We start from the raw sequence: 23,658 nt of genomic DNA, 5'->3' as shown, positions 1-23,658 counted from the left end.
TCATACTTGAGTAAACGTATAGAGAGATACCTTAATAGAAAGTTACTCAGGTAAAAGTGAAAGTCACCCAATAAAATACTACTTGAGTAAAAGTCTAAAAGTATTTGCTTCTAAATATACAGTGCATTCGGACTGTTGACTTTTTCCCCATTTTGTTACGTTATAGCCTTATTCTAAAATGGATTAAAAAAATAAAATGTGGCTTGGTTTTTGCTCTGACATGCACTGTCAACTGTGCGACCTTACATAGACTGGTGTGTGCCTTTCCAAGTCATGTCCAATCAATTGAATTTACCACAGGTGGACTCAATGGAAACAGGATGCACCTGAGCTCAATTTCGAGTCTCATAGCAAAGGGTCTGATTACTTATGTAAATAAGGTATTTCTGTTTTATATGTTTAATAAATTAGCAAACATAAAAAAACTGTTTTTGCTTTGTCATTATGGGGTATTGTGTGTAGATTGATGGAATTTAAAAATATATATTCTTAGAATAAGACTAACGTAACAAAATGTGGAAAAAAGTTGGTCTGAATACTTTCCGAGTTCACTGTATTTATAAAAAATCCCTTAACTCAATAGCTCCTTGACCATGTGACCTAGACACCTCAAACCAACTTGGGAATGTTCACAGGGTAGAGACATACACTACCTGACCAAAAGTAGGTGGACACCTGCTCGTCAAACATCTCATTCCAAAGTTATGGACATTATTATAGAGTTGGTCCCCCCTTTGCTGCCTTAACAGCCGCCACTCTTTTGGGAAGGCTTTCCACTAGATGTTGAAACATTGCTGCGGGACTTGCTTCCATTTAGCCACAAGAGCATTACTGAGGTCGGGCACTGATAATTGGGAGATTAGGCCAGGTCAGGGCAGACCAGTCAAGTTATTCCACACCGATCTCGACAAACCATTTCTGTATGGACCTCGCTTTGGTCAAGTGGGCACCGTCATGCTGAAACAGGAAAGGGCCTTCCTCAAACTGTTGCCACAAAGTTGGAGGCACAGAATTGTCTAGAATGTCATTGTATGCTATAGCGTTAATATTCAGCATCACTGGAACTAAGGGGCCTAGCCCGAACCATGAAAAACAGCCCCAGACCATTATTCCTCCTCCACCAAACTTTACAGTTGGCACTATGCATTGGGGCAGGTAGCGTTCTCCTGGCATCCGCCAAACCTTGATTCATCACTCCAGAGAACGTGTATCCACTGCTTTAGCCTGCTTGTCATTGCGCATGGTGATCTTAGGCTTGTGTGCGGTTGCTCGGCCATGGAAACTCATTTCATGAAGCTCCCAACGAACAGTTCTTGTGCTGAAGTTGCTTCCAGAGGCAGTTTGGAACTCGGTAGTAAGTGTTGCAACCGAGAACAGATGATTGGTACGTGCTGTGCGCTTCAGCACTCGGTGATCCTGTACTCCCTGTTCACCCACGACTGTGTGGCCTTGCACGCCTCCAACACAATCATAAAGTTTGCAGACGACACTACAGTGGTAGGCTTGATTACTAGAGGTCGACCGATTATGATTTTTCAACGCTGATGCCTATTATTGGAGGACCAAAAAAGCAGATACCAATTAATCAGCCGATTGTTATTCTTTTTTAAATATATATTTTTTAATTATTATCATTTTTCTTTTTATTACAAAAAACTTTTTATGTATTTGTAATAATGACAATTACAACAATACTGAATTAACACTTATTTTAACTTAATATCATACATCAATAAAATCAATTTAGTCTCAAATAAATAATGAAACATGTTCAATTTGGTTTAAATAATGCAAAAACAAAGTGTTGGAGAAGAAAGTAAAAGTGCAATATGTGCCATGTAAGAAAGCTAACGTTTCAGTTCCTTGCTCAGAACATGAAAACATATGAGAACATATTAACATGAGTCTTCAATATTCCCAGGTAAGAAGTTTTAGGTTGTAGTTATTATAGGAATTATAGGACTATTTCCCTCTATACCATTTGTATTTCATTAACCTTTGACTATTGTATGTTCTTATAGGCACTTTAGTATTGCCAATGGAACAGTATAGCTTACGTCCCTCTCCTCGCTCCTCCCTGGGCTCGAACCAGGAACACAATGACAGCCACCCTCGAAGCAGCGTTACCCATGCAGAGCAAGGGGAACAACCACTGCAAGGCTCAGAGCGAGTGACGTTTGAACGCTATTAGCGCGCACCCGCTAACTAGTTAACCAGTTCACATCGGTTACACCAGCCTCATCTCGGGAGTTGATAGGCTTGAAGTCATAAACAGCGCAATGCTTGATGCACAACGAAGAGCTCCTGGCAAAACGCACGAAAGTGCTGTTTGAATGAATGCTTACAAGCCTGCTGCTGCCTACCACCGCTCAGTCAGATACATGCTCAGTCAGATTATATGCAACGCAGGACACACTAGATAAACTAGTAATATCATCAATCATGTGTAGTTAACTAGTGATTATGATTGATTGTTTTTTATAAGGTAAGTTTAATGCTAGCTAGCAACTTACCTTGGCTTACTGCAACGAGAGGCAGGTGGTTATAGCGTTGGACTAGTTAACTGTAAGGTTGCAAGATTGGATTCCCCGAGCTGACAAGGTCAAAATCTGTAGTTCTGACTCTGAACGAGGCAGTTAACCCACCGTTCCTAGGCCGTCATTGAAAAGAAGAATGTGTTCTTAACTCGCTTGCCTAGTTAAATAAAGGTGTAAAAACAAAATTGGTTTCCGATTGTTATGAAAACTTGAAATTGGCCCTAATTAATCGCCCATTCCAATTAATCGGTCGACCTCTATTGATTACCAACAACAATGAGACGGCCTACAGGGAGGAGGTGAGGGCTCTCGGAGTGTGGTGTCAGGAAAATAGCCTCACACTCAACGTCAACAAAACAAAGGAGATGATCGTGGACTTCAGGAAACAGCAGAGGGAGCACTCCCCTATCCACACACCCCTATCCACATCGACGGGACAGTAGTGTAGAGGGTAGTAAGTTTTAAGTTCCTCAGCGTACACATCACGGACAAACTGAATTGGTCCACCCACACAGACAGCGTGGTGAAGAAGGCGCAGCAGCACCTCTTCAACCTCAGGAGGCTGAAAAAAATTCGGCTTGTCACCAAAAGCACTCACAAACTTTTACAGGTGCACAATCGAGAGCATCCTGTCGGGCTGTATCACTGCCTGGTACGGCAACTGCTCCGCCCACAACCGTAAGGCTCTCCAGAGGGTAGTGAGGTCTGCACAACGCAACACTGGGGGCAAACTACCTGCCCTCCAGGACACCTACACCACCCGATGTCACAGGAAGGCCATAAAGATCATCAAGGACATCAACCACCCGAGCCACTGCCTGTTCACCCCGCTATCATCCATAAGGCGAGGTCAGTACAGGTGCATCAAAGCAGGGACCGAGAGACTGAAAAACAGCTTCTATCTCAAGGCCATCAGACTGTTAAACAGCCACCACTAACATTAAGTGGCTGCTGCCAACATACTGAGTCAACTCCAGCCACTTTAATAATGGAAAAATTGATGTAAAAAAATGTATCACTAGCCACTTTAAAAAATGGCACTTAATATGTTTACATACACTACAACACTCATCTCATATGTATATACTGTTCTCGATACCATCTACTGCATCTTGCCTATGCCATTCTGTACCATCACTCATTCATATATTTGTATGTACATATTCTTCATCCCTTTACACTTGTGTGTATAAGGTAGTTGGTTATTACTGCATTGTTGGAACTAGAAGCACAAGCATTTCACTACACTCGCATTAACATCTGCTAACCATGTGTCTGTGACAAAAAATTAGATTTGATTTGATCCCTTTCTGTGATCTTGTGTGGCCTACCACTTCATGGCTGAGCCGTTGTTGCTCCTAGGCATTTACACTTCAATAACAGTACTTACAGTTGACTGGCGCAGCTCTAGCAGGGCAGAAGTTTGATGAACTGACTTGCTGTAAAGGTTGTATCCTATGACGGTGCCACGTTGAAAATCACTGACCTCTTCAGCACGGGCTGTTCTACTGCTAATGTTTGTCTATGGAGATTGCATGGCTGTGTGCTCGATTTTATGCACCTGTCCGGAATGGGTGTGGCTGAAATTGCCGAATCCACTCATTTGAAGGGGTGTCCACATACAACTCTTGAACCATAGGAGCTAGAGACACCAAACCAACTTACATTTTCAGGCTAATCTAACTTCAAATTCTTTAAAACCTTTATCAACTATAACTATATAAATGAGAATAAATTAACAATAAAATAACCCGCTAAAGGTAATCTACCATACCAACTTTCAATCGTTTAGGCTATCCTAACTTCCAATTCTTCAAAACCTGTATCAACTATAATTGTGTAAATTAACTAACTATACACATTTACATATATTTGTATAAATAATTCACCAACAGTAACTCTTCAACCGTTCAAGCTTGAGACACCAAGACAACTATCACATATTCCAGTTATCCTAATTTCAGATTCTAACAAACTTTTATCCACTATAACTATATACATTTGCATAAAATAACCCACCAACAGTGTCTCTTGAATCGTTCAAGCTAGAGACACCAAACAAAAAAATTGCATGTTCAGGCTATCCTATCAATCAATCGATCTTTCACAAGCTAGCATGCACACCACATTTTCTTCAGGAAATGTACTTGTCTGTTTATTATTTTTATCTGCACGCTCTAGCGCTTATATTACTTAAGTTATTAATTAACACAAACCAACTTCCAAAAATGCAGACTCTTGGCATTAAATAACTCACCAACAGTAGCTCTTGAACCATTCAAACTAGAGACACTGTTACAGATTTAAGTTTTTCCATTTATGTTTTGAGGTTGGACTTTTAGCATGAAAAGCACGTTACCATTTTAGGGCGCACCGATTGGTGTCAGCTCATTAGTCAGTATGTGTTACACCTGTGCTGGTTACCATCGGATAGGTAAAACGTTTGTTTTTTTTGGAGGAAAAATATGGCGGAAGCGGATGATGATGAAGTGGATTCTGAATCTAATGGCGGTAGAATCAAAGAGAATTGGAATATTGTCCAAAAGAATGGAAAATGGAGCAAAGTAGAGTACAGAGATGAGAATGTCACTTCGTATCTTGTAGGAGTACAGTTTGTAAATGAGGAGCAGATGAACCAATTACCAATCTTAAGGAATCCATTTGAGATATCCAAACTGGTGGAAAGAGTGCTGGGAAGAGTGAAGGCTGTGTGGATCACTAGAGGCGGGCTTGTTTCGATTTTTTTGTGCTTCTGAGGAACAGAGGAAACGTGTGTTGCGGCTCACGTGATTTGATACGTTTGAAGTGTCGTGTTTCTCTTAGGAACAGGGCACACCTCAAGGGGGTTATATCTGGCGTATCATGGGAAATAGATGTTAAAGAGATGAGCATTTATCCCAAGACCAATGCAGTGTGATCATTGTAAAGCTTTTGGCCATGTATAAAGTGTTTGCAGAAGGGAAAAGCCGAGATGTCCAAGTTGTGGAAAATATAATATTATGTGTTATAAATGTGATGAGCATGTGACATGTTGCTATTGTGATGGGAACCATGAATTCACGTCTTTCACCACACAAAGGTGAAAGAGGATGTATAGTGCCTATAAGAACATCCAATAGTCAAAGGTATATGAAATACAAATGGTATTGAGATAAATAGTCCTATAAATACTATATTAACTACAACCTAAAACTTCTTACCTGGGAATATTGAAGACTCATGTTAAAAGGAACCACCAGCTTTCATATGTGCTCATGTTCTGAGCAAGGAACTGAAACGTTAGCTTTCTTACATAGCACATATTGCACTTTTACTTCAACACTTTGTTTTTGCATTATTTAAACCAAATTGAACATGTTTCATTATTTATTTGAGGCTAAATATATTTGTATTGATTGTATTATATTAAGTTAAAATAAGTGTTAATTCAGTATTGTTGTAATTGTCATTAATACAATTATTTTTATTTTTTTTATAAAATAAAATCGTCCGATTAATCGGTATCGGCTTTTTTTGGTCCTCCAATAATCGGTCGACCTCTAGTGGTGACTGGTTATAGTTGAAAAAGCAGGTAGATAAGTTTGGATAGCCTGTACATGTGAAAGTTGGTTTGCTGTATCTAGCTTGAATGGTTCTAGAGGTACTGTTTGTGAGTTGTATTGTGCTATTGTATGCACATTTCAATAGTATTTTTATTTTTTTAAGAATTTGAAGTTAGATTGCATGAACATGACGGCTGGTTTGTTCACATGAACGGTTCAATAATTAATGTTAGTGGGTTATTTTATGATAATGTACATAGTTATAGTTGACACTTGTTTTTCACAAGGGCTATTAGCAGGACAATAGACCACGATGTGGTCCCAAAAACATTTTGTAAATACATCTGTATTTTGATCATTTGTGGATGGGGCCTCCCGAGTGGCGCAACGGTCTAAGACACTGGCATTGCTACAGATCCTAGTTCAATACCCGTGCCGGCCGCGACTGGGGAAAAGCCGAGCTGTCCAAGTTGTGGAAAATATAATATTATGTGTTATAAATGTGGTGAGCATGTGACATGTTGCTATTGTGATGGGAACCATGAATTCACGTGAAAGAGGATGTATAGTGCCTATAAGAACATCCAATAGTCAAAGGTATATGAAATACAAATGGTATTGAGAGAAATAGTCCATGAGGTGATGAACAATTGGCCCAGCGTTGTCTGGGTTAGGTTAGGGGAGGGTTTGGCCGGCCGGGATGTCCTTGTCAAAAAAATAGGCACGGTGGGCTTTTGGTTTCTCGCCTTCTAAAAACAGAAATAACTATTTTGGTTTTTATAAATATTATTTTGGCCATTACTCAGTTTGCAAATCGCTCACCTTCGGTTATTTGAAAATGAAATCTCAAATATCGTTATCTTTTAAACAAAGCGATTATTATTATTATTAACCATGCATTATAATTATATAAAAGCCCCTTAGATATTGTAAGAATATTTTGAAGTTAATTACACAACGCAGAGGATGTGAGGCCGAGAGGACTAGGATTAACGATCAATAGGAGTTTGGTTTTCAGTTCAACATCTGTTTAGGATCTGTGGGATGTCAGTCTTGAACTCAGAGCTACGTGTGCTACGTTCTGTACATTGAGTCAGGGGCAGGATACCTGTTATTTGGTCATTGGCTCAGTTGTCCTGCAAGGACTTCTGATTGGTCAACCCCAGGCTAGGGTGGGGGGTTAGAAATGGCATCCTGTTCCTTTGTTCAGGTTGGAAAAGCTGAGGACAGGGGAGACTGAACATCTTCCTCCCAGCATAACATCTTGACATCTTTAACATAACATATATTTTTCTCCACCTGATGTGCTTTGGAATTTGTATTATTGAAGAATAACATAAATTGCTCACAATATTCTCACAGATCAGATTTGCCCTATCGAAAAATGTCCCTTATTTTTAGATATACTGTAGGCCTACCGTAGGCGAGGTGTTGTAGGTCTTATTACATTTTTATTTAACCTATATTTTATTTCTCCCTTCCCTCTGCGCGGGGTTCTGGGCCAGGAGGGTGGCTTCGGCTCTAGACCAAGCTCGGCTCCCCGCATCTCCATGTCGCCTGGGTTGTGCCCGACCGGATCCATCCCCCCCTTTCCCCGTTAGGCACGGCCACCCCCAATATCAAGGTGCACATGGGCCTATTTATATAATGAATATGAATTCGGAGGGCAAAAAATATTAAATAATAAAGCATTAGAGTTTTAAGAATTGCGTGTGTTCAATATGCTTTAAATGTCACAATGTCACAAATAATTGAAGTTAGAAGCAATAGGATTTGAAGCAATAGTCTACCTGCGTATGGTCAACTATTTCACCACCGTTTCACGCTGCTCTGAGACAAGCATGGGGACTGGTCTTGATAAATCAATGATTTTTTTTTTCTCACTGAATCTCCGTTTGGGTATTGGTTAGACTACAATTATGGTGTGGAATTGTTATGCTCTTAGTACTGTAGCCTACTCCCGACCAGTCACGATGTACAGCACCATATTTTCAGTTTTTTTTTTCTTGGAATAGAAACACCATAATATTAAGCAAATTAATTAAGCTAGGGCCTCCGGAGTGGCACAGTGGTCTAAGGCACTGTATCGCTGTGCCACTAGAGATCCTGGTTCGAGTCCAGGCTCTGTCGCAGCCGGCCGTGACCGGGAGACCCATGTAGCGGCCCATAATTGGCCCAGCATCGTCATGGTTAGGGGAGGGTTTAGCGACTCCTGTGGCAGTCCAGGCGCAATGCACGCTGATATGGTCGCCAGGTGTATGGTGTTTACTCCGACACATTGGTGCAGCTGGCTTCCGGGTGAAGCGGGCATTGTGTCAAGAAGCAGTGCGGCTTAGCTGGGTTGTGTTTCGGCGGACGCATGGCTCTCGACCTTCACCTCTCCCAAGTCCGTACGGGAGTTGCACGAAATTGGGGAGAAAAAAGGGGTATAATTAAAAAATAAAAAAAATTAAAAAATTAAGCAACATTTCTTAAAATCAATCTCATATACTATGTTATTAGAAAAAAAGGGTTTAAATTCTCTGGTACAGCCAATACTAACTAGCATTAATGGTATGATGGCTGACAATTAAATATAATACCGTAGAATTATATGGCAGCCCGCAAGGTGTGCTGCAGTACAATGCAACTTTTACAGGAAGAACCACTGTAACAATAAATCCATAGCACTTTACAGTACAATAAAACATATATAAATTTGTAGCTGTTTATGAACTCTTGAAATAATCCAAACATTTAATTCACACAGTAACATTAATTTCCTCAATAAAAAAAAAGTTCACACCTCTCCTGGTGTCAGTGACCCCAGGACTTCCTCGAGATTGCCACAGATAGTCAGTCATCCAAACAATGTCATAAATTGTGATTGAGTCATCACGCTGTGCTCCCATAACAGCGTGAAAGAACATTGGTGATGATGATTTTGACTTTTTATTTTTCATCTCAGCATCACCTCAGAGTATGATTTACATCGAAGTGGATATTTTGTGAGGTGAGTTTGTTTTGCATCATCAAATCACTTTTCCAGGAAGTAAATATAAACTTATTGGATATTTGAGGCTTTAATGCACCAAATATTGATATTTTGTGACCATACAAGGTGCTCTCTAAAAGGGTTCTTTGGCTGTCCCAATAGCCAAGAACCCATTCAAGAAACCATTTTGGTTCCAAAAAAGTGTTATCCTATGGGGACAGCCAAAGAACCCCTTTGGAACCCTTTTTTGTAAGAGTGTACGTATGGTGGAATGATGAGAAATATAAAACGAGTTGAGTTAAGTACTCCTCTCAAGTTTGATTTGATCTGTCTTTGTCCTCCACAGCCTGAGCATGGGGTCCAGCTGGTGTAAGATCATATTGAAGAACGAGACCCCTTACACCTGGCACTACTCCGGTTCCCATGTTGATGACCCTTTTCCCAATAGCTCTTACACAGAGAGGAAGGTAAAATATTTACCTGTATTTATTTTCTGACCCCGAATTCACATAGCCCTTTCACAAACACAGTGCAAAGCATAGTGTGGGAGGCAGATGTCTGGTCTTCTCATTTGAGGCATAGTTGAAATAATTAAGTTACTTTGTGCTTTGGTGTAGAAGACCTTCAAAATGTGTAAGCTTAATGGGGGATATCAAATGCGAATATGCTTTTATCTATACATTAGAGATCTTCATTGTCCAAAAAGTTGGACCCATGACTTTCCCACCCGACCCGATATGCATAATTATTATTATTATTTTTTTTAAACGGAGACAACTTCCGAAAAAGCCTGTGGGAAAAACAGACCCGTGGTGGTTCGGATCTGAACCTGTTTGATGTGTAGCATATTCAAAACTATATAGCCTATTGTTTTATTGGTTTTTACTTTCCTAAAACAATAATTGTCCACCTAACAGTTCAGCGGCCTGAGATTTGAGCACTAAATGCAACAAGGCATTGCATGCATATAGGCCTAGGCATCCACTGTATGATATTATTGATTATAATTGAGATGGACAAACTATATGACGATGGTTGATTGTTGTGCGGGTCGACTGAGAATGTTGTGCTTTGATAATTAGTAGGCCTATCCTTGATGAGCAACTATGATGTTGATGGTTGAATTCCTCCTGACAAGTACTATAAGGGCTGATTGCTTGTTGACATAATAATGTGTGTTTGTGTTGTTGTGCGGCATGCCTAAACCTATTTTGTGACTTGATTGACACAAGTGTACTGGGATGATGTCGTAAAATGTATGCACAAACAAACAAAAACAATGTCATAGTACGATGTCAGTGTCATGTTGTTGAAGGAATTCTAAATAAATTCCTCTGTTTTAATTCCCAAACAAAACAACTCTGTCAATGCATAAGGGTGTGTAAGACCCTTATTTTATAAGAATGGACAGAGCCCCGGTCTTAAAAGTCAAGTAACAGCCTTTAATTCAAGAGAGTACTAAGTTCATACACATTTTACCACAGGTTATAAACTGAAAATGACGTCAGCGTTTTCTAAATGTTCCGTCTCTTCTTGACACTGGTAGAAAGGCCCTATAGTTCAAGCCTTCCCTCCTCGCCTAGAGCCAAGGTCAGTCAGTGTAGATAAGCATTCTAGACAGTTCATTCATTTGTACCAAGGAACAGACCATCATTGTTCTAAACTCTTGACTACATTATATCCTTTACAGGGAGCAAGAGAGAACATTCATACATGTACAGTAACATAACAGTATTCGGATTATTCAGTCCTGATTGAAATGTATACATAAGTCATCATTGATAAAAATTCCCTTAACACATGTATATTTTGCACAATATTTAGTTGTGTTCTGATTATGAGGGAGTCCGCGATGAATTAGTTCTCATTCTCTCTCTCAACCTCAAAAGGTATGAGAACTGCTGGTCTAGGGTAATTTGAGCACAAAATGGTCTTGCTTACGCTGCATTGATCTTCCTTTTTTGTGTTTCGGTAATATAATTTTTCCCAATCATTATGACCGCCCACACACATACACTTGGCCGCGTAATCGCGGTTGTCATTGTGATATAGCCTAGTTTTTCTTCATTTACAGTATTCAAACATATCATCAGCGCCCACGTAGACTCCTTGGAATTTCAGAAGTATAGCTGATGAAGTTAGGCCTAGTTCAGCTAATAGCATCTAGCTGCTACTGAAATTTATGAAGATCCACATAAGTCTGGCGATAGTATACTGAAGCTGAAAACAATACACACAACCACAAATTCTAAAGATATGCCCAACCCCCTCTCCATCTCACCCTTTACCAGTCTCTAAAACAACAGAGAGAAAGAAATTATGACAAAGACAAAAGCCACAAATAGTATTGATAAAGACCTCTTTACTTTTCCAGGAAAGTGGCACACTGAAGGCTCGGGAGGAAAAAGAATATTGGCCAGATCGGAATGGTAAACGCTGTATGTTCATTCTGAAATATGGAGATCATCAACACAATTCATTTTCATATCCCTACTCTGGATATCAACACACAACGTTCACCATCAGAGAAAGCCTGGACCGCTCAGTCATTGAGCTGCACTGTAGCACACATTCTGTAGTTGAAACATGTCCCAACTATGGTAAGTCGTAATTTTTTCATTTTAAACCTTCAGGGCTCTATTTTAACAACCCAAATGCAATTGTTGATCTAAGCGCTTCAGAAATAATTGTTAAAGTTCCGTGGTAATATCTGTCGGTGAAAATTCTGTCTTTAGATTAATAAAATGAATAATAGGTGTGTCAAGCGCTTGACCACTTACAGACCAATCAAAATGTGCTCCATAGCCAAATATATGCACTCTGTGTATTTGGGGCTTGTGTGTTTTCCTCAACTCATATGGATGCATATGGTCTTCCAAACCACTGGCTAGTGAATTGATGGATAGTTTCAGTATCACATAATTGCAATGACAGACAAAATTTGGCCAACTTTCTTTAGACCTGACATCGTGTCTCCGAAGCAATAGGCTTGCATTTGCAATAGTGAACATAACGTCCTTGCAAGTTTGATAAAATAATGATAAATGTTTTACTCTGAATTTGTTGCCTAGAGCATTAATAAAAGAAGGTTTTAGGATGTTAAATCAAGGCTGGATTTAACATCCTATTAGACTATAGACCTACTTTTTGTGGGCAAAGACTTCTCGCTTTGGCATTAAACATTATTGATGGTTCCGTTTTTCCCAAAAAGCAAAGAAGGAGAAGGACCAGCAGCGGCGAGAGGAGGAACAGCGGCGGCAGGAGAGACAGGAAAGGGAGAGGAGGATTGAGGAGGAGATCAGCAAGGAGACTGAGGAGGCCAGGAGAAGTCTGACAGAGGCAAAGCTGAACCTCAGTCCTAGTCTGAGGGAGCAGGAGGGTCATCGGCAGCGCACACATGTATTACAGCAGGTGATGGGGGACCATGAGACTGTCATCAAAAGGGATGAGGTATGATGTATTTTATCTAAGCAGATCACTGAGTAGTACAACATTATTCCCTTAAAAAAACAGTTAATCCCTCTGGGTAACACTTTACAATAAGTGTACATGAATTACAATGTATTACAAATAAATAATTGACTAATGCATTTACAAAGCATAAAGCCATTAATATAATGTTTACTATACCATTGATAGACAATTTTCATGAAGTGGTAAATTATAGTCAGATGTATAACTTAATCACCAGGTTAACACATGGTTTACAGGTATTTTGCTTGTTCATGGTTCTGAAGGGGTAACATGTGAAAGGGAAAGTTCACATTACAAAATAATCTCAAGTTATTTACATCATATTGCTTAGAAAGCAGTCAGTATACAGACCTGGACTCAGCAGCCGATTGGGGGATTATTTACTTAACTACAGTTTAGCATTAGCATTGTCAAAACAGGTCATGTAGAAATATTTGAGACTATATTCAGTGCAATAATGTGCATGAGTGATTTTTTTCAAAACATGTCAAGCTATACATTTCTTTACAAAACCTCCTTTTAACAAGACATGCACAATACATTAACAAAGCCTTATTGATTTGGTACAACACTTGTTCTACTCTCATAAAGGTATTTAGAAGTGCAGTACCAGTCAAAAGTTTGGACACACCTACCCATTATATGAGATTCTTCAAAGTAGCCACCCTTTGCCTTGACAGCTTTGCACACTCTTGACATTCTCTCAACCAGTTTCACCTGGAATACTTTTACAACAGTCTTGGAGTTCCCACATATGCTGAGCACTTACACAGCCTGGAGGTGTGTTTGGTCATTGTCATGTTGAAAAACAAATGACAGCGCAAATCAGATGGGATGGGATCATTGCAGAATGCTGTGGTAGCCATGCTGGTTAAGTGTGCCTTGAATTCAAAATAAATCACAGACAGTGTCACCAGCAAAGAACCATCACACTTCCTCCTCCATGCTTCACGGTGGGAACCACACATGCAGAGATCATCCGTTCACCTACTCTGCGTCTCACAAAGACAGTGGTTGGAACCAAAAATCTCAAATTTGGACTCATCAGACCAAAGGACAGATTTCCATCGGTCTAATGTCCATTGATCATGTTTCTTGGCCCAAGCAAGTCTCTTCTTATTATTGGTGTCCTTTATCATGGTTTCTTTGCAGCAATGCGACCATGAAGGCCTAATTCACGCAGTCTCCTCTGAACAGTTGATGTTGAGATGTGTCTGTTACTTGAACTCTGTGAAGCATTTATTTGGGCTGCAATTTCTGAGGCTGGTAACTCAAATGAACTTATCCTCTACAGCAGATGTAACTCTGGGTCTTCCTTTCCTGTGGTTATCCTCTTGAGAGACAGTTTCATCATAGCGCTTGATGGTTTTTGTGACTGCACTTGAAGAAACTGGCCTTGACTGGCCTTCATGTCTTAAAGTAATGATGGTCTGTCATTCTCTTTGCTTATTTGAGCTGTTCTTGCCGTAATATGGAATTTTTCCAAATAGAGCTATCTGATGTGTACCACCCCTACCTTGTTACAACACAACTGATTGACTCAAACACATTAAGGAAAGAAATTCCACAAATTAACAAGGCACACCTTTTTAATTGAAATGCATTCCAGGTGACTACCTCATGAAGCTGGTTGAGAGAATGCCAAGAGTGTGCAAAGCAGTCATCAAGGCAAAGGGTGGCTACTTTGAAGAATCACAAATAACAAATATATTTTGATGTAGTTTTGCTGTCTTCTACAATGTAGAAAATTGTAAAAATAAGGAAAAACCATTGAATGAGTAAGTGCCCAAACATATGACTGGTACTGTATGAACATTTCCCAAATTTCTAATAACAGGATTTAATTTAGCCATTATGGGGTCTAGAAGATTTAACAGAGAAAGCATCAAGGTAATGACTTCATTTTTTTCATATGTTTCTGTGCGTTGAATGGGACACTAAGTCTTGGCTACTGTGCTCAATTGTGTATGATAGCCTAGGCCAGTGGTTCCCAAACTAGTTATAGTCCCATACCCATTCAAACATTCAACCTCCAGCTGCATACCCCTTGCACCAGGGTCAGCACACTCTCAAATGTTGTTTTTTGCATCATTGTAAGCCTGCCACACACACACAATACATTTATCAAACATAAGAATTAGTGTGAGTTTGTCACAACCTGGCTTGTGGAAAGTGACAGAGCTCTTAGGGCACAAATAATAATCAATAATTTATCTTTATTTAGCCATCTTACATATACAGTTGAAGTCGGAAGTTTACATACACCTTAGCCAAATACATTTAAACTCAGTTTTTCCACAATTCCTGATATTTAATCCTAGTAAAAATTCCCTGTCTTAGGTCAGTTAGGATCACCACTTTATTTTCAGAATGTGAAATGTCAGAATAATAGTAGAGAGAAGGATTTATTTCAGCTTTTATTTCTTTCATCACATTCCCAGTGGGTCAAAAGTTTACATACACTCAATTAGTATTTGGTAGCATTGCCTTTAAAAATTGATTAACTTGGGTCAAACGTGCCTGGTAACCTTCCACAAGTGTCCCACAATAAGTTGGGTGAATTTTGTCCCATTCCTCCTGACAAAGCTGGTGTAACTGAGTCAGGATTGTAGGCCTCCTTGCTCGCACACACATTTTTCAGTTCAGCCCACACATTCTCTATAGGATTGAGGTCAGGGCTTTGTGATGGCCACTTCAATACCTTGGCTTTGTTGTCCTTAAGCCATTTTGCCACAACTTAGGAAGTATGCTTGGGGTCATTGTCCATTTGGAAGACCCATTTGCGACCAAGAGCTTTAACTTCCTGACTGATGTCTCGAGATTGTGCTTCAATATATCCACATAATGTTCCTGCCTCATGATGCCGTCTATTTTGTGAAGTGCACCAGTCCCCCCTGCAGCACAGCACCCCCACAACATGATGCTGCCACCCCCATGTTTCACGGTTGGGATGGTGTTCTTCGGCTTGCAAACCTCCCCCTTTTTCCTCCAAACATAACGATGGTCATTATGGCCAAACAGTTCTATTTTTGTTTCATCAGACCAGATGACATTTCTCTAAAAAGTAAAATCTTTGTCCCCATGTGCAGTTGCAAACTGTAGTCTGGCTTTTTTATGGTGGTTTTGGAGCAATGGCTTCTTCCTTGATGAGCGGCCTTTCAGGTTATGTCGATATAGGACTCGTTTTACTGTGGATATAGATACTTTTGTACCCGTTTCCTCCAGCATCTTCACAAGGTTCTTTGCTGTTGTTCTGGGATTGATATGCACTTTTCGTACCAAAGTACGTATATCTCTAGGAGACAGAACGCATCTCCTTCCTGTTTTGTATGATGGCTGCGTGATCCCATGGTGTTTATACTTGCGCACTATTGTTTGTACAGATGAACGTGGTACTTTCAGGCGTTTGGAAAGAGCATAGGTTGCAAAGGGCATAAGTGTCAGCGCGATTTGCGCTAAGTGGACTGGAGGCAGGGCATGAAAGGGATAACCAATCCAGTTGTTTGTGTCATCTGTTTCAGAAAAGTACCTGCATAATTGCACACCCAACTCACTCAGGTGCTTCGCTATATCACATTTGACATTGTCCATAAGCTTGAGTTCATTTGCACACAAATCATACAATGATGAAAATACCTGTGTTGTCCTTGTTAATGCAGACAGAGAAGATCTCCAACTTCTTAATCATCACCTCAATTTGGTCCTGCACATTGAATATAGTTGCAGAGAGTCTCTGTAATCCTAGATTCAGATCATTCAGGCGAGAAAAAACATCACCCAGATACGCCAGTTGTGTGAGAAACTCGTCGTCAGACAAGTGAAAATTATGGTCAGTAAAGAACTTTAAGCTCATCTCTTAATTTAAATAAAAGTGTCAATACTACTTCCTCTTGATAACCAGCGCACTTCTGTATGTTGTAAAAGCATTACATAGTTGCTGCTCATATCATTGCATAGTGCGGAAAATACGCGGGTGTTCAGGGGCCATGCCTTTCAAGCGGTCAGGCATTCCCTTGGCAGCAAGAGCCCCTCGGTGGATGCTGCAGTGTACCCAAGTGGACTCTAGAGCAACTGTTTGACGTGCGTTACCACTCTGTCTCCCTGTCATGGCTTTTGCGCCATCAGTACAGATACCAACACATCTTGACTACCAGAGTCCATTTGATGACACAAAGCCTTTAAAAAGATCCTCTCCTGTTGTCCTAGTTTCCAGAAGAGGATGTCTTCCTTAGTTGATCCCCCATAAATGTAACGGACATATACCAGGAGCTGTGCCAGGCCCGCCACGTCTGTTGACTCATCCAGCTGTAATGCATAGAATTCACTGGCTTGTATGCAAAGCAGTAATTGTTTCAAAATATCTCCTGCCTTGTCAATGATGTGTCGTGACACAGTGTTGTTTGATGAAGGCATTGTCTGTAAAGTTGTGCCTTTTTCCCCAGCATTGTCCCAGCCACATCCGTGGCAGCAAGAAGAATTAAGTCCTCCACGATAGTATGGGGCTTGCCTGTCCAAGCCACTCAGTAGCTCACCATATAAAATACTTCTAGCCCCTTCTTATTAATGGTATCAGTTGCTTTTATACATGGGGGGGGGCTATAGTAAACCACTAAAATACCAAACTTTTAACAACCAAAGTTCCTTTCCCGTTTCAGCTACAGTCGTGACATTTGGTACATATACTGTGTGCATCTCCTCATGAGCAACACGTTTTCCATAAGGACCTATAATCTCAGCCCATTACATTTTCCACAAATTAGACTGTGTTCCCTACCAAACTTTGAACAAGCAGATCTCCCTTTTGAGCTACGGTCATGACATTGTATATCCAGTATATGCATTTCCCCATGAGAAACAAGTGTCTCATAAGGATCTATAAGCTCCGCCTACTCAAAAGTGTATCGATGTCAATAGAGCCCAACAGTGGAGGCGTCATAATACCCATAAAGCCTAACGGTCAAACAAGGTAAAGGTTCCAATCGTTTTTCTTAGAAAGATTTACACGGTTATCAAAACGGGGTAAGCCTACACAAAACACAGCCCTTATTTTAAATGTTTCTAAAATCCCCTATGGGAAGAATGTAGTGGGAAAAACGCTGTTTAACCGCTAGGTTTTATGGGTATAGTGACTAATACTGTGGTATTCTATATTTCAGTCATTGACCATTATGTTAGTATCGGTATAGTCTAGCCAGACTACTTTCAGTTTAACGGTCCATCGTCTGCCCATTAAAATAAATCCTGTTTTACATCAATGTCTCTCCATCAAGCTGTAGAGTCCATTCTCTAACATCTCGTCCATTGTGAGCTATCAAGTTTAGATTTCCAGTGAGGGAAATGAATCCACACAAGTTTGAAAAATTGTCACTGCATCATTCGTGGATGATGACATGTTTACTGTTGTCTTGTTTTAACTATGGCATGTATTCATTTTAATTAATGCACCCTTATTGTAAAGTGTTACCATAGTATTTATATACATATGTTTCATACATTGTGTTACCTACATTGTTGAAGTAAAAATTTTAAACCTTCAATTCTAGCAGAGAGAAATTGAACAGAAGTTTGAGGAACTCTTGTTGGATTACCAGATCAGTGAAAATGAAAGCCTGCAAGATGTCACATTTGAAGACAGGATGAGAAACCTCCAGACTGAGCTGACAGTCCAATACTTTAGAGAGAAGCACCTCTCCCTTTGGCCTCTTTTTACCTTAGAGAATGCCATCATGTATGAAGATCTCTCTCTAACTGAGAGGTTCTGTATCCTTAAGGCTGTGACAGAGGTAACACTGGCAGACAACCCGGATGCCGTCAATGGGGATGTCCACCAACTTGAGTGTGCCAAAAGGTATAACTTCCACCTTAGTCTTCTTGAGCATCTGAATGGTTCAAATCCCACTCTGGCAGGTAAACTTCTTTTGGCTTTTTTTGACACATTTTCAGATGTGTCTCAGACCAGCAGGGAGCTCCTTAGTCAAATTCTCTTCAGTAACATCTGGACACCTGTAGAAATCCTGCTCTTTCTTCGTGGGGTTGCTTCCATGGACCAGAAGAAAACAGATGCAATCCTTCATACAGTGCAGACCTACAGGCTGGATCTTCTCTCCACACTCTCTGCCCTTAGAAGTAATGATCCCAATAAGACTCTGCAAGGTTATGCAGAAGAAGAAACTGACAAAGATATTGACACCATTTTGAGTGAGATGCGTGATGCAAATTACCCCGAAAAGTTACTCTCTATAATGGAGACTGTCTTAGGACATATAGAAGAGAAGCTTTCAAAAGATCCCATGGTAGACACACAGAAGAAACTGAGCAAGAGAGAAAAAATTGAAATGATCAAAGACTTCAAGAACAAAATTAAATTGTTGAATTTTGCTGAGGCAGACAACACTATCCTCAAGGAAGTTCTTATTACAATGTGTATTGCTGTTAAAGACTCCTCAGCCGTTTCCACTCAAAGTGGAGAGCAAATCAAGGGATATTTTCCCAGACTCACCCAGCTGGCATCATTACTCATGCTCCTTCTACCAAAGGCAACATCAGATAAAGGATGCCTCTTAGAAATTGGCACAGGAGAAGGAAAGTCTTGCATTCTAGCTATGTTTGCAGCAATCCAGGCCATCAGAGGGGCCACAGTCGACATTGTGACCAGTTCTCCAATCCTTGCACGACGGGACGAAGAGGAGTGGAGAAAACTTTTTGACATGTTTGATATCACATCCTCCGTTGTGCCTCCACCGTTGATGAAGGAGAGCAGCCTTAAAAGCTGTGACAAAATACTACAGGACGCTTACAAAAGACAGATTGTGTATGGAACTGTAAGTGACTTTGCAGCAGACACTTTGAGGCAGGAATTTGAGAAAAACACCACTCGTGGGGAGAGGAAGTTTGACTTAGTGATTGTGGATGAAGTAGATTACATGACCTTGGACAGTGGAGTGCAGGTGACCTTCCTGTCTCATGAAGCCAGCGGCCTTAGGCACGTTGAGCAAGTCCTTGCTAGCATTTGGTGCATGATATCTGTGTGTCGGCCTATTCGAATGGAAGAAACGGGGGAGACTGAGTGGATAACTGGGCTACAGCATTTTCACAAGGCTGCAAAGATGGCTGTTATGGGCTCAGACAGATCTGAACACTTTTCTGAATTTGATATTCTGCAAACAGGGTTGCAGTTTGGATTTTACACACAGGAAGACATTGATACATTGACGCAGAGTGAAAGTGAGGCACAAAGAGATGGTAAAGCTGATGATTTTCAAGATGAGAATTGGAAAGCTATTGAGGCGTTCATGACTAAAATTGGAGTGGAACAACAATATGATCTGCTCAGTATTCTTGAGACGGCATTAGATCAAACTGTTTTCATCGACTGTTACACATTAACAAATAATAAAGCCACATCAATTGGAGAGAAAAAAAGGGACAGTGACATGAAAATCAAAATGCTTCTCCTCAACAATGGACGAGCTAGTGAAATAATGTCTGAAAAATCACTAATTGATGCAGTTGTTCTTGAGATACAATCTAAAATCATATATTCTGACCAATGTCAGCCAAACTCAAAGGAAACCGATAACTATATTGTGATCCCCTTCTTCCTTAAGAAGTACATTGAGAATCGGATGCCAGTCTTTGTGGGAAATGCCTTAAAAGCTATTGCAATGAAACAAGGCAGAGAGTACATGATTGGCATGTCTTCTGACGCTAATCCAAGCACTGTCAGTGAGTCTGACAAACATTTCTACCATGCCATCATCCCAGTGGACTACCAGGCCAGTGGAGTACTGGAAAAGAACAAACGCTGGGGTGACGGCCTTCAACAGTTTCTAGAGATGAAGCACCAGTTGGCCATATCATCGCTATCCAATGTTACAAATTATATGTCAAATATCCATTACTTTAAAAGATACCTTAAAGGGAGTGGCATATTTGGTGTTTCTGGAACATTAGGTGGAAATGCAGACAAACACTTCTTGAAAAGGCATTACAAATCAGACAGCTATACGATACCTTCTCACAGGCACAATAAGGTAGTTGAACTCCCCGCTCTTCAGGTAAGCGGTGATGACTTCAAATGGATAGAGGTAGTCTGTGAAAGTGCATTGAAAGCTGCCGACAGGAACCAGGTCGTCTTGGTGGTTTGTGAGGATGTTAAGACAGCAAATGAATTACAGGTGGCAATGGCCAACCGAAGAGCAAATCAACGACATCCAATCACCATGTACACGATCAGTGAGAGAGACAACATTGAGCAAACCACATTCAGTGGGGGAAGCATCATTATCGCCACCAATCTGGGAGGACGTGGCACAGACATTAGATTGGAGCAGAAAGTGAATCAATGCGGCGGACTCTTTGTCCTTCTCACGCACTTTCCTGACAATCGCAGAGTGGAGAAACAGGTGTTTGGACGCACAGCCAGAAAAGGAAATTCCGGCATGGTACAAATGATACTCCATTGTGACCAACTGGCACCAGCGTACCAGGGCCAGCCTGTGGAGATCATGAGGCAGCTAAGAGAGGATCATGAAATCCAACGCATCACTGGTATGGAGACAAATGAGCTGCAGGAAATTGAAAGGAAGGAAAAATTATTTTCAACAGTTTGCCAATTTCTTGACAATTTTGACAGCAACTACTCAGAAAAAGAGAGAGAGAACCTGTTGACAATGAAGGTGGAGGAACATAGTTTCAGACGTCAAAGCGATAAGCTTGATTACCAGCCAGCACTCAATGCTCTGAAAGAATCATGGGCATTGTGGTTGACCCTTCATGAGACCCATATCGAGAAGGATGATGATATCTCTGACTTGGAAGCAGACTTACTTCAACAATTGACAAACACAAGGAACATGATGTTGAAAGGACAAAGCCAAAATTTCTATGATCATCTGAAGCAGGCTGTTGTTAGAACCAACCTGCACTGCCGTGATAAAACCAAGTGGGACTATGATGCAAAATCTTCCTGGCAGAAAGCTGCAAAATGTGACCCCTTTTACAGAGCAGTGGCGCTATACAACCAAGCTTACATCACAATTAACCTGGCAGAGAGTGACTATAAAACAGAGGCTAGTAAATTACTGCAGGAAGCAAAAGACACACTAGGTATCTATATCTCTGAAACAACAAACACTTTGAATGCATGTCAGATGGCAATGAGGGGCAACTTTGAGCCACATCATGATGGTGTCTGCAATTTCCAAAGTCAGATGCAATCTAGGATGAATATTTTCCAAGCATGGCTGGGATACATTAACAGTACACTGGAAAAACTTGCAGAGCTAAAGAACAGTAAAAGTGGCGCCATAACAGAGGATTCCTCAGTGTATGCACTCTCAGACGGGACAGACTATGTCACCACAAATGAACTCATGGCCCTGTATGAGTACGGCCTTGGCATGGTGTTCGAAGTAAAAGAGAAGCCAAGGTTCAACATTGATGCTCTTGTGTGTTTTTTACTGGGTGCATGTCAGGTTCTGGCTGGAGTTCTTGTTTGTGCTCTGTCCTATGGCTCCGCCTCCCAGTTTGGTCTTACCTTGATCTCAGAGGGAGTGTCTGACATGATCAGTGGGTGTGATGGCATGATAACTGGCAGTTTCAGTTGGGCATCGTGGGCCATCTCCAAAAGCATCGGTATTGGGATATCTTTGCTCACTTCTGGATTTGGCACCATCAAGAGAGCTGTCCAGTCTGTATATAAAGCCACAAAAGGCTTGCTAACAGGTACAAAAACCCTGTCATCTGTTGCAAAAGGTGTCATTAAATCAGGGAAACATGCATTCATGTCTTTCAAAGGCAGTGTCACAGCGGCCTCCTCTCTGTCCCTAGGTACAGTGAAGAAGCTGGGCACAAAAACTGTAGTCAAACAGACTTTCAAACATGCAACCAAGTATGCAGGACAGGAAATGGCTAAGCAGATAGTTACCCACACATTGCATTACTTCATTGATGCAGGGCTTCAATCTGTACTGAAGGAGATTTTGAACAAGGCTTTCAAGGATTCAATCACCTCTGTAGTTAAAGAGAATGATGCATTGAGTCACACTCTCACAGAGCTTGTATGTTCTGGAGTTCCAAAATCAGCTTTACAGAAACCAGCTGCTGAGTTCAAGATAGACAGGGAGTGTGAAAAAAGTATTAAAATTTAGTAAAATCAGTGACAGAAAAAATTATTTCTGATCTAATGACAAATTGCAGCACAGTGCATGAGATCATTGACAGACTCTCTCAGGTGAGTAGCAAAGCGTCAGACCTTATGGACAACGCAGGAGTGCCTGGAAAAGTCCAAACTGCTATCTCTGCAAGCCTCTGCATAGCAAAGTTCAGTACAGTGCTAGTCCAAATGTTGAACTCTATCCCTACAGAAAAATGTATCAATGACAGATTCTCTTCCAAGTTGATAAAAGAAATTCATGTGCAACTGCCAAATGGGTATGACCAGGATGGCAGACACAGACTCCTTGATGTGGGACGCCTGAAGAATGAGCTCCTCGAGGGCATCTCAGAGAATGTCTCCCAGGAATTTATTGAGTCCTGTGCCAGACACATGAACTCCTTGATAACACATATTTTTAAGGAAAAGATCAATAAAGTCACGAACGCCATTGGCAATACCACTAGCAACATGCTTGGCAGGTACAAAACGGAAAACTATTTCGTAGAGCAGAAGCAGAGGCATGATATGAAATCAGCCAGTAAGCATGCAGGGGAGTCTACATGTGAGATTGAACAGTCGGACCTCCATCATTACATCAATAACATCAGCGATATTGACCGCCCTGCTTCAGAGCTGGACATCTATGTCCTTACAAAGAGTGACCTACTCCAGGGCCAAGGCATCAGGGTCAAGGTAGTGGATAAACATGGGAAACCACTCGATGAGCAATCCTACCCAGGCACTGACTGCTCAGCAGGATACATCACACTCAAACTGACCATGGAGCCAGAGACAGCTAAAAGGTACGTGCCTCTGTATTCAGCTCGGAGTTTCTGTGCCACGTCCCTCATTGAACTTTAAGGATATCAAAAATACAAATATTAATGTTCAATACCACTAAATTGACAGAACATAAGATCAGGAGCATATTTATCCTAACTGCATTACTCTTCAGATTGCTATGTTTGAATT

At 40.8% G+C, this 23,658-nt stretch overlaps 1 protein-coding gene across 1 annotated transcript in view; it reads left to right on the top strand.

The window, feature by feature from the left end:
• LOC110488997 (uncharacterized) overlaps nt 1–23,658 on the top strand; it is a 38,337-nt gene that overhangs the window by 1,672 nt on the left and 13,007 nt on the right. The window contains 6 exon segments of the mRNA XM_090198595.1: nt 9,027–9,071; nt 9,400–9,520; nt 11,428–11,653; nt 12,265–12,503; nt 18,071–22,670; nt 22,673–23,489. Of these exon segments, the coding sequence (XP_090054721.1) occupies nt 9,027–9,071; nt 9,400–9,520; nt 11,428–11,653; nt 12,265–12,503; nt 18,071–22,670; nt 22,673–23,489 (6,048 nt within the window).

The sequence above is a fragment of the Oncorhynchus mykiss genome, chromosome 14 (genome assembly GCF_057628025.1).
Source record: "Oncorhynchus mykiss isolate SJ-2025 chromosome 14, ASM5762802v1, whole genome shotgun sequence".
Classification (NCBI taxonomy): Eukaryota; Metazoa; Chordata; class Actinopteri; order Salmoniformes; family Salmonidae; genus Oncorhynchus; species Oncorhynchus mykiss.
Note: the sequence above shows the minus strand (reverse complement) of the source record. Positions and strands in the feature narration are given on the sequence as shown.